This window comes from Aspergillus terreus, genomic scaffold (assembly GCF_000149615.1).
Source record: "Aspergillus terreus NIH2624 scaffold_5 genomic scaffold, whole genome shotgun sequence".
Taxonomy (NCBI): Eukaryota; Fungi; Ascomycota; class Eurotiomycetes; order Eurotiales; family Aspergillaceae; genus Aspergillus; species Aspergillus terreus.
This window is the reverse complement of record NT_165928.1, coordinates 1,076,167-1,087,560: the sequence shown is the minus strand read 5'-3', so window position 1 is coordinate 1,087,560 and position 11,394 is coordinate 1,076,167. Positions and strand designations below refer to the sequence as shown.

At 52.7% G+C, this 11,394-nt stretch overlaps 4 protein-coding genes and 1 non-coding gene across 5 annotated transcripts; 3 read left to right on the top strand and 2 right to left on the bottom strand.

Moving 5' to 3' along the window:
- Window positions 1-140: 140 nt before the first annotated feature.
- fbp1 (fructose 1,6-bisphosphate 1-phosphatase) lies at window positions 141-1,254 on the bottom strand (the record flags this gene model as incomplete). Its single annotated transcript, XM_001213127.1, has 2 exons — window positions 141-1,074; window positions 1,130-1,254. The coding sequence occupies 2 exons, from the start codon at window positions 1,252-1,254 to the stop codon at window positions 141-143; spliced, it is 1,059 nt and encodes a 352-aa protein (XP_001213127.1).
- Window positions 1,255-2,613: 1,359 nt separating this feature from the next.
- ATEG_03948 (uncharacterized protein) lies at window positions 2,614-3,805 on the top strand (the record flags this gene model as incomplete). The annotated part of the gene is made up of 5 exons (XM_001213126.1): window positions 2,614-2,649; window positions 2,849-3,065; window positions 3,307-3,353; window positions 3,545-3,592; window positions 3,794-3,805. 5 exons carry the CDS (start codon window positions 2,614-2,616, stop codon window positions 3,803-3,805), a joined length of 360 nt encoding a protein of 119 aa, XP_001213126.1.
- Window positions 3,806-4,010: 205 nt separating this feature from the next.
- Window positions 4,011-4,099, bottom strand: ATEG_10536. The gene has a single exon. It is a non-coding gene; the product is annotated as a tRNA-Val (tRNA).
- Window positions 4,100-5,016: 917 nt separating this feature from the next.
- ATEG_03947 (cytochrome P450) lies at window positions 5,017-6,475 on the top strand (the record flags this gene model as incomplete). Its single annotated transcript, XM_001213125.1, has 4 exons — window positions 5,017-5,350; window positions 5,405-6,060; window positions 6,115-6,275; window positions 6,331-6,475. The coding sequence occupies 4 exons, from the start codon at window positions 5,017-5,019 to the stop codon at window positions 6,473-6,475; spliced, it is 1,296 nt and encodes a 431-aa protein (XP_001213125.1).
- A 1,081-nt stretch (window positions 6,476-7,556) lies between these two features.
- Window positions 7,557-11,305, top strand: ATEG_03946 (uncharacterized protein; the record flags this gene model as incomplete). The annotated part of the gene is made up of 2 exons (XM_001213124.1): window positions 7,557-7,710; window positions 7,836-11,305. 2 exons carry the CDS (start codon window positions 7,557-7,559, stop codon window positions 11,303-11,305), a joined length of 3,624 nt encoding a protein of 1,207 aa, XP_001213124.1.
- Between the last annotated feature and the right edge of the window lie 89 nt (window positions 11,306-11,394).

Here is an 11,394-nt window from a genome sequence, read left to right as displayed (position 1 = left end):
TGGATGAGATTAGAGGTATTTAACATTTTTGTACTACCGATAATTTAAATACAGGTTATGCTTGGTATGGACTAACATCAAGTACCCACCAGAACTCCCACTGGACACCGGCCATGGCTGCGTAAATGTCTTTCTCGGCTTTATTTCTTGTGCTTGTTGTACATGTCCACGATCTTCTGGACCTCATCACGAGAGCCGAGGAAGACACCGCTGCGGTCGTGGATGTGCTCGGGGACGACGGTGAGGAGACGGTCCATCTTCGAGTTGACGGCGCGACCGCCGGCATTCTCGAAGATCATAGCCATGGGAGCGCACTCGTACAGAATGCGCAATTTGCCCTTGGGGCTCTTGGAGTCGGCTGGGTAGGCGAAGACGCCGCCGTAGAGCAGGGTGCGGTAGGCGTCGGCGACCATGCTGCCGATGTAGCGGGCGGAGTAGGGCTTCTTGCCCTCGCCGGGGAACTTGAGGGAGTGGAAGTAAGCGTTGGTCCACTCCTCCCAGTACATGCTGTTACCCTCGTTGACGGAGTAGATGGAGCGGGTGGGGGGCAGCTGCATGTTGGGGTGGGTGAGGATGAACTCGCCCAGCGAGTTCTCGAGGGTGAAGCCGTTGACGGAGCCGTTGCGCATGGTGATGACGAGCTGGGCGGATGCGCCGTACATGGTGAAACCAGAGGCGACCATCTCGGTGCCGGGGCGGAGCACGTCCTTGGCGGTGACCTCGTGGCCGAGGATCTCGTCGGGCAGCTTGAAGATGCCGAAGATGGTGCCAACCGAAACGCCCGCGTCCAGGTTGGACGATCCGTCGATGGGGTCGCAGACGACGGCGTAGCGCGCCTGCGGGTGCTCGTTGAACAGGATCGCCTCGTCCTCCTCCTCGGAGACGAGAATGCGGCATTTGCCGGAGCCGCGCATCGCCGACACGAAGACATCGTTTCCGATCACGTCCAGCTTCTTCTGGTCGTCGCCGGTCGTGTTGGAGGAGCCGGCCAGACCGGTCAGGTTGATCAGGGAGGCCCGACGGATGTAGTAGGCGATGGATTTGAAGGCGAACTGGAGGGCGTGGCAGAGGAGGCTAGATGATATGTTAGTATTGTGGTTGACACCTTGCGAACAGGACGGATACATACGTAAAGTCACCGGTGGCCTCTGGAATCTTGACTTGCTCTTCCGTGAGGAATCGCGTGAGGGTGATGATGTCGGTGTTGATGTTCTCCTGTCCGACAGGAGGAGCGCCGTTGCCGTTGGAAGCCATGACTGCGATGTGTTTGCGGAGAAGTGTAGAGGGAGAGGTGGAGGAGGAACGGAGGAGAAGGAGAATCCGGGGTGTATTGGAGGGGAAGAAGGGTTCAAGTAATCAATCGATGACCTCGGTTCAACGGAGAAAGCAGGAAGTCGAGAGTGGACGAATTGGGGAGTGTAGGATAGGTATCACCGAGTACGGAGTATGTACGTGGTATACAAGCTGCAGGATGGTACGTATGAGACCGGAGAAGATAACAATGGAGGTCTCCAACCCAGGGAGCGCGCGACTTAATATAACGATCGCATTGTTCCGTTCAGCAGGAATCTTCAGCCGGTGGAGATGGACGAACCGGTCAATTGAGGGTGCGTTGAACGTCACAAGCATCCACCGGCACAGCAGAATTGACGCAATGGGATGTCATCAGGTGGCTTTTCGTCATTTTCCCCCCCGCTTCCCGCTTCCCGACTTTTTCCTCTTCCCGCGCCCGATCCGCCCCGACACTCCGGACTACTGGAGTACTCAGTAGAACGAGGCAGAATAGGTATCTAGTACAAGTAGGCACTGTAGCTACCTACCTTTTTCATAGAACAATCCTTATTGGAGACATGTTCGATCCATTCTTAATAGGAGTAGATAGAGATAGAGTACCCCAACCTAGCAGGCTACTGTCGGCCACAATTACCGCGAGCTCCCTATCGGACACTCTCGCGGAGAAATTCACATTCATAATTTTTCCAGGTCAGCAGACGCGCCAATTTTGAACTCCCCCACGAACTATCTGCATTCGTTCCTATTCTGGTGCTTCTTATCAGAGTCGAGACCCTCGGCTTTCTTTCCCCCGTCGTTGATCCCGCCTCGTCAGCTGACTCCCTTCACGCCCTTACCTAATGTCGATTATGTCATCAACACTCGCTTCAACTAGCGCCCCGGGAAAACATCATGCCGGGATCCGCCCGAGCTTGAAAAAGTTTCGTCGCGTATTTTTTCTTGTTGCTTCTTCCACACCACACAACTCCATCAGTCTCATCGACTGTCCTCAAATGTCGAGGATCTCGGGCATTTCTTGTGCCTTTTCGTAGTCACGGGCTGCATTGCATCCTATCATTCTGTTCTCTATCAATTGTTATTGGACTGACGAAATTGCTCACAGCGTCTTCTCTTTGGGTAAGCACATCCCACACAGTCCTCTGCCTCCTCTCCTCACCAAGATGAAACACATAACCTTTTTCAAACTAGAGTCTTTGACCCTTCGGGGAGTGAAAACTCGGTTTTTGCACGTCAGTCTGATGCTTTTGCAAGAATTTGCTGCAATCACTCAGCACTTAGGGTCCAGGATCTATCGCTGACCTGATTTCATAGGACTGATCCATGCATCTAGCTCATTGCTGTCAGATTAATCAGATGGTACGTGCACCTCCTCAGTCATTTCCCTCACCCCTAGCATGATGCTTCTTTTCATATATATACGCTGGAAATTACCGACCGAGACCTTCGGGTCGTGGACGATATCATATGGCTATTTCTGATCTGCTACAATCAATCATATTACTGTTTACGGTCATCCTACTTCGACACGAATGCTGACAGCTTCAAGATTCAATAGGTTCATGTTTCCATCTTGGTCGTCTCATCATTCGAGCGAATGGTAAGAATCCACCATTTCATAGCGTCACATCCTTTCAAAGATGAAGCGGCACTGGGCTCCGACGACGTCAGACAACGTTCGGTCTTGATGGATATGCCTTTTTGCGGCAGGCCTAGAAAACCTCGCCCACTGAGATCTCACCGAATCCATCCTGTCATCCATCGCAGGTTACAATGTGAGGCTAACTCGCATGTCAATTGACAGCTCTGAGATGCGCATTGTCTGCTCCTGAAAAGGTAATGACTTTCCTTTTCCTAGCCTCCTCCCCTCCCACAATGATGATCTCCTAGATGACGAGTCTTATTCGAGTTATCGATGCAGACACTATCTTTTTTTACCATTCATGCATTTCTGACATGCATCTCATGAAGCAAGATCGTTTTTTGTTTTCTGAATCTTGCTAATTCATTTAATAGATTTTCATCTCATCGTCCGCGGGCCTAGCGGTGATACAAGCGATAATGTATGTGTTTGTGGGCATCGATCCCGGATCACCTCCTACGACTCAATGATGATTTGACATCACAAAAAAGACAAGCATATGTCCAAGCTGGCTCTGCTGGTTAAGACGAGAACTGTCATGACTGATCCGTCAAACACTCGCTCTCACACTGCATCAATGTCTTGGGTCCAATGCTGATTGGTTTCATACAGCAGCCCGCGACTTCCCCCATGACAGGTGCATCTGTAGAAGAATCTAACGTGAGTTGCTCTTTATCCGCTTCCTCGCTTGCCCTCCCCTGTATTATGATGATTTACTTTTATTTTAATCACGACGGTCAACATAAATCCATTGATGACCACCGCCTGTGACAGGGCATTTGATCTGATACACCTCTCCGTCTACGCATTTGAATCACAACTTCTTGATCGATAAATGCTAACATGGCGCCAGTGATCTAGGTATTTGTCTGACTACGTGTAGTTGCGGGTTGCTAGATTAGATAGTTTCATTCGTACCAATCGATCTCCATGAATATGTGTCACTGTCTTACTCCGTATATTGGAAAACACTCGTGGGCTCAGGATTACGGACATCAATTAGCCTTGTCGGACGGAAGAAGTAATCCTCATCGAAGGTCGCAAGTCCAAAAATATTATCACTGATAATATAAAAAGATGATCGACGCAGGGGTCGAACCTGCGACCTTCTGTGTGTTTACATTGAAGAATGTAAGACAGACGCCATAACCACTAGGCCAGTCGATCCATATCGCTTTGTCATCCCTATTAAAGACTCATAGTCATAGTCATTGTAATAATATTTGTCTCAACCGAGACTGAATTAAGCCTCCGCATCCATGCGCTCTACAGTAGCAGTGGTGTTCCGAAAGTAGTAGCCACAGGCTGGTGTGAGTCTTCATTGCACAGGATCATTGCTTGCACTCTCATCTGATGCTACAGTGGAATGTGCAGTCGATCCTGAGCGATTTGCAACTATTCTGCTGCCGTCACACAACGGATTGGAGCTTGGAGATGCGTGGGTTGTTTCTTGTTGGGTACCCTGTAACGGGGATAGATCGGAAAGGAATAGCTGCGACCTGCTGGAAATATAGCGCGTGTGAGCGTACATCCTCGACAGAAAAGCGGGGTTCGGCATCGGCCTTTTGGACTGGCTCGACGAAGCTGCTCATAAGGGGCAGAACTGCTGAGGGATTATAGCAGTTTGCGTACCTTCGGCACTTGATCACTACCGAGAATTGCCTCTATATAATCTTGTGGTGTCCTCCGTGCAGGTCTTCAGGAAGCCTTGAAATCCAGCGTCTGCCGGTATACTGCAGTTTCCCTCAAAGGAAAAACAAACCTCGCTCGCGCATGCTTAGCCGAATAAGGGTCTCTTAACGCACTTCATATGGCTATAATCTTGCCAGAAGGGCCCATGGCGCTCTTCAGAGAAGGCTATGGGAACCGCATCGTCTATGTTCTGATATCTGTCCCATTGATAGTACGCCATATACTTTCATTAGACATAGGTCCACCCTACTGACCTTGCGCAGACGCTTCTGTATATTATCTTCTGCGTATTTCTCTCAAGCCTTTCCCAGTTTCCCGGTCCTTTCTGGGCAAAGATCTCCCCTTTTTGGCTTATGAAACAAAGTCGTGCGACTCAAAGGACGGATGCTGTCATGCGTCTCCACGAACGCTATGGCAATTTCGTCCGCATTGCGCCCAAGCATATCTCTGTAAATGTTTCTGGAGCAATAGGCGAGATTTATGGCCATAAGGCTGGCTTCCTGAAGGCCGACTTCTACGATGCGTTTGTCCAAGTCAAGCCAGGCGTCTTCAATACCCGACAAGCGGACGTGCATCAACGGAAGAGGAAGTACATGAATCCTGCATTCTCAGCGAGGGCCCTTCGAGACTTTGAGCCCTATATGGATCAGGAACTGAGGGCATGGAAGTCACAATTTCTCAACATGACGCGGAGGGCCAATGCCATGGTCGACTTTTCGATATGGAGTTAGTTAAATTTTCTGCAAGTTGCAACCTGAAGCAGACTGACCGAACAAAAAGCAAATTACCTCGCCTTTGACGTTATTGGGAGTTTCTCATTCGGACAGTCGTTTGGGTTTAGTCAGAAGGGATACGATGCCTATGGTCTCATCCAAACCATTGATGAACGTGGAGAGGTCCTCAATGCCTTGGGATCCACACCGAGCTGGGTACGCCCGTTGATGAAGTACCATCCTTTTGATTCTTTCTGGAAGAGAGGCGTCAATGCCAAAGCTAATCTCGAGAATTTTGGTCGACGCGCATATCTGGAGAGGAAGCACAGCAAGTTCTGTGACCGTCAAGATTTGCTGTCTTATCTACTGGCGGCCAAAGATCCCGATACAGGAAATCCTCTGCCCGAGGAAGAAATAATTGCAGAATCGATCAGTTTCATTGTTGGCGGCAGTGATACTACCAGCAGCACGATGACCAACTTCATCGACTACGTGTCGAGAGATAAGATGCTTCTGGGGCGTATCCACGCAGAACTCGATGCGGCATACCCAGGGCCATTAGGGCCGGACTGGGTGGCCGACAATGACACGGCAGGAACCCTTTCTTTGCTCAATGCGACTTTGAGGGAGGTCATGCGTCTCCGGCCGACAAGTGCAACTGGATTAGAGCGGGTGACTCCAAAGGGAGGCAGGACCATCGGGGGAAGCTTCATTCCGGAAGGCGTAAGTACTCACCAACAAACCGACGTGTTACATGAACCTCATACTCTTCTCTAGACTATTGTCAGCGTTCCTACCCAAGGTTTGATGCAGGACCCGAATATATTTCCTGACCCGCTCAGTTTACGTCCAGAAAGATGGCTAGAAGGAAACACTGAGGCTCTTCTCAATTCCTTCCTCCCATTCTCCACTGGCCCGAGAGCGTGTATTGGGCGAAAGTAGGTCATCAATCGTGCTACATACGTCAAGGTTCTAACAGGTTGGATAAACTAGCTTCGCCTGGATGGAGGCTGTTAAAGGCCTGGCTACCCTCTTACGTCTCTTCGACCTGCATCGGACAACCGAAACAGAGACCAAGGTTCGTGAAGGGTTTTTCAAAAAAGCCACCGAATGCAGTGTGGAATTGTGCCGACGTTAGAATGTTATGAAGAGTTGGAGAGTGACAAGGTTCAGTCTAGTTTATGTTGATCTTCATAGTTCTAGGATCAGCAGAATCCAACTTTGTACTCCGTAAACATCCCAAATTCCTTCTACGTCAGCCTTTTCTTTCAATGGACATTTTGCCCAATCTTTCCCTGATTCAGGAGCAAGCAATAGAAATAGTACAACGTTCCATGAAACGCTGGCCACTTTCGGTCTTGAATCTCGTACCATAGATAAGGCCTTAATAGACTATTTATCGTGCAGAAGACCATTTACATGCCCCAGGCGGGAATAGATCTGACATGGGCTGTACTAATAATAGGAGACGGGACATGGACTAGTGTACGCATACGGCCTATGAGTGGCCCCAGTTAAGCGCCGACACAACGCCGGGTGTGATGGACGTCCCAAGGCTGCATTAACGTGCATCTCTGCAGTCCCGAGTTATTTTTATCTCGTGTTCGCGTGTGGGGAGACAACTCCTTCGGCCGGGTTGCGCGCTGCGAAATCTTGTATCACCTTCCACTACGCCCTCACTTGCTTCTCTACTCGCCTGCCTCGCCAGTAGTACTCGCTCTCCTCGTGGCGCTCAGGCCTTGCGTGGGTAGTCTCGCTTGCCTCCTTTGTTCTCGCGTCCTGGCTCCAATTCCTTCTGTGTACCGCCCAAAGCCATGGCTTCTCGCTCGGTACTATGAATAGGTACGACCGGCCACCTTCCCACTTCGCGCCCCCCTTCTTCCTCTGCTTCATACTGACCGTCGGCGGTGCATAGCCACTGGTCTCAAAGGACTGTTGGCGATGAGCCGTCTGGTGCATACCCTCCTCACGGCTGGTCGACATCTTATCCCGACCACTCTGCGAGCAATCAACCGTCTCCCGGGCGTCGAGAGCATGCAAGACAACCGCCTCCACTAACCACCGCGTTCAGTGGCCAACATCTGCAAGGTCTCGGTGTTCAGTACGGGGGGAACTACGCATCGACGCCGCTATCGACAACCTCCCTCTCAAGCCCGTTCGTCCAAGGTCAATCCCCTGCAGTAAATACTCCCGGCGGTGTTGCGTTGGGGACATCACCGATGGCATCTCGACAGTATAATGTGCCTTACAACCCCCAGGATTGGGGGCCGATGAATGGGGGGGTCATGCATGCGGGACAGCCTTCCTACGCGCAGCCTAATAATAACATGCTGCGAGTCATGACGCACTCGCGACCAGCTGGGCCTCATACAGGTCTGTCGCGGTTCTTTTCTTGTCTTCCCTTCTCTGTGCTCCTTCCGTAGCGAGGAAGAGTTGCGACTTCCTCGAAGCAGTATGAAATGTTGCTGGACTGGGCTTAACGTCAAAATGTGCTACAGATATGTCTCTCTCGCCGCCGCCTCCGCCGTACTCACCTCCCAGTCAGCCTCAGCAGCAACAAAGAGACCATGGCAACCAAGGGAGCTCCGGCCGGGGATCAGCATCACCCAGTGCGACGCCTTATCACGGAAACGTATACCACAGCTCCGAGCCACCAGTGGAGTATCGACAACAACCTCTTCCACGGACTCGTCCACTATCCATGGTGGGAGACATAAGCCATAATAGACAGATGTCGCTCCCTCCACCCCCTCCTCTGCCGCAGGGGGCGGGGCCGTCTTCCAGGTCGTCATCGCAGAACCGTGGAGGATCACGGCCCTACATTATGGTTTCTCATGAACACCAACAGGCCTCACATCCCAATGATCATTCGCACATGATGGCGACGAGTATCAACGGCGACGACCCGATGCGGCCACCCGCTTCAAGACGCGCTGTCTCTGCTGGCCCGATTGTGGGCAGTGCAAGCACATCGCGAGCCACAAGCCAATCTCGAAGTCGATCGCCTCCGACCCAAAGCTGGGAGCCAGGCATGCCTCTGCCACCGCCGCCGCCTGGACCGCCTCCAGCCGCACGGTCCCAAAGTACCAGTGGCCTGTCCGCATCGTCCTCGCGGCATTCGCAGGCTCCAAAGAGAACCACCAAGACTCGGCCCCCTCCAGTCCTCGGAACAGGCTTGGACAGCATCCCGCCAACGCCGGCTGGCTGGGTAGACGAATCTACTAGCAATAGACAGAAAGATAAAGCACCGCTTACGATTGATACTGCGAGTGTTTCAATGGCCCGTCAGCATGCGGACGACCTCGATACTGGCGAGCGATACAATGTGCCGCAAAGTTCTACCAGCGGTGGTCTTTTCCGCAGCCCGGCAATTCGCGACTCGAGCGCCAAAGGCATCCGCGAGAGGCGAATAGAACGCCGGAATAGACGAAGCCATGTGTTTGATGACTTCAGCGCCATTTCTACAAATAGCAATCCCTGGGCAGAAGCATTGGACCAAGTGAGGCCATCTAACCTAGTGCTGCAAGAAGGGCATGATACGCCGGACAGCGCTACACAGCAGGCTTCCGTCAGAGACACCCCGCGCAGTAACTATAGCGCGGGATCCGATGGGCCACAGACAACCTCGCGTTCAAGGGCCTCTTCGACAGGCCTCTTCTCCAATCGCTCTTCATTCTCGACGCCCAAGGCTGAACCAAGTCCATGTGTACCCCCAGCTCGGTATGCGCAGACTCCACCATTCTCACCCGGCACAGAGAAACAGGCTCATTCGAAGGGGGCTCCTCAGTCATTGCCTCCTCGAGCCCTCCCGACGCCACCTTTGCAGTCAGGACAGGATGCGCGCCCACCCTCTCGGCCTGAATCACGAGGGGACCGCCCCGTCTCGCACATCCTACATCTTCCTAATGAGGACTCTGCGCCGATGGCTTCACCCTTGCCCCCCCGCCGATTGTCAACGGGCCAAGGCCCGTCGCTGGATTCCATCGTTCACCAAGACGTCCAATTCGTCCACAACGCAACCCAGAGGCACAAGACCTTTATAGAGAAGGAAGCCAACGCGGCCGATGAAGCCGAAGCTCTGAGCATTTTCATGGAGTATATCATTGGCGAGTCCCAGATAAGACGAGAGAAATACGCCAAACTTTGGGATACGGGCACCGTGAACGTAGAAGACGTGCGTCGAAAGATCTTTGAAATGCCACCCAAGCCAGCCCCAGAACCCCAGATGGGGCGTCCTTCGCTTTCGCGGCAGTCTTCTCGTGGCGGACCCCCAAGATTAGACATCCCACAATCTCGTCCTGAATCAGCATGGTGGAGCAACTACAAGCCGTGTCTATCACCCATCGCCAGCCTCAGCATGAGCAATGACGAGATGAGCTCTCGTGGCCGTGCGCCTAGCCGCTGGTGGGAGTCAAAGTCCAGCAGCGAGGGAGGTGAGCGAAGAATCCAGCGCTCCAAAAGGGAGTCCAAGTACATGGGATTGCCTCTCGAGGCGTTACAATGGACACAATCACGAGTCCCTTCCGACGCGGGGAATCCAGGGCACGGCTATGAATTCACGCAGCAACCGGTTTCTTACGGTCCAGATGAATACCCTCCGGAGAAAGTAGGGTGGCACGAAGACCCCGCTTCCTCGGAGTACGCCAGTACGGTAGGACATGCTTCCTACGGGCACACGAAGGAACACCATAAGATGGATGTTTCACGACTTATCACCCTCCCGCCGCCGTACCCACGGCATCACCCAGCTGTCAACAACAGCCATCCCGACCTAGTCACATACCGGACTGTAGTCCGTTCGATCAGTGATCTTTCCGAAGTCAAGGCTACTCGACAGCGGCACAATAGTGAAATCGAAACTTTACGGCGCAGCCATCAGGAACGACTTCGGGAAGGACGTCGGGCGTTCAAGGCCAATATCCAAAGCCAGATTGAACAGGGAAGCATTACGTTTGCGGAAGCTGCAGAAGCGGAGGCTGCGCTGATCGTCGAAGAGAACCAGATGGAGAGGGAACTGGTGAAGCAAGAGCTGGATACCTACCAAGAAGCCGTGCTCACACCATTGCATACCGTTCTCACTGATCGCATCGACAAAGCAACGGCGTGCATTGATGAGCTACAGAGCAAGCTGTTTGATGATGCACAACATGGGACACCAGACCAAACGCAGGAGGAAGGGGATGAGAAGCCGGAGCTACTGGAGAAGTTAACGCAGCTGAAATGGTTGTTCGAAGCCCGAGAGCTCCTCCACCGGGAGATGTACGAGCTGGTCAGCGACCGGGACGAAAAGTACAAAGCTGTGGTATTACTGCCGTATAAGCAGAAGGCGAACGAAGAGAAGATCTGTGACACCAATGCCTTTTTCGTCAAGGATGCGCTGGACCGACGAGTGAACCACGAGGCGAGCGCCCTGGCACGCCTGGAGTCCTTCCTGGACGTGGTGGAGGGAAATGTGGCCCGGGGCGTGGAGATCCAGCTGTCTGCATTCTGGGACATTGCGCCCTCCCTTGTGGCCTTGATCGAGCAGATCCCCGCGGATATCGACGGGTTCCAGATCCGCATTCCCCCCAATGAATATGAGGAGAACCCGAGCTACCACCGACATCCGCTCCAGTACCTGTACACACTCGTCTCCCACGCGGAAAAATCCAGCTATCAGTACATTGAGTCCCAGATCAATCTGTTTTGCCTTCTGCATGAAGTCAAGTCCGCGGTGATGAGGGCCCACTGCAAGCTCGTGGAGGCCGAACGCACCCGCCAAGGCGAGGCGGAAGAGATTGTTCGGCGCGAGATGCAGGAGTCTCAAGCGGACGAAGAGCGAGCATTGACCAACGACCTGAAAGACAAGGTTGCTACGGTGGAAGGACAATGGGCGGAGGCCCTGGGGAGTGAGATCCAGGGGCTCCGGGAGCGGGTGAAAGAGCAATTGATGCGGGAAGATGGATGGGAGGATCTGGAGCAGTTGTGAGGGAGCATGAAGACCGGAAGATGATGACGAGATGTGATGATTTTTGTCTATGAATCTTGGAGATACCCTATATACGATCGTTTCACCTA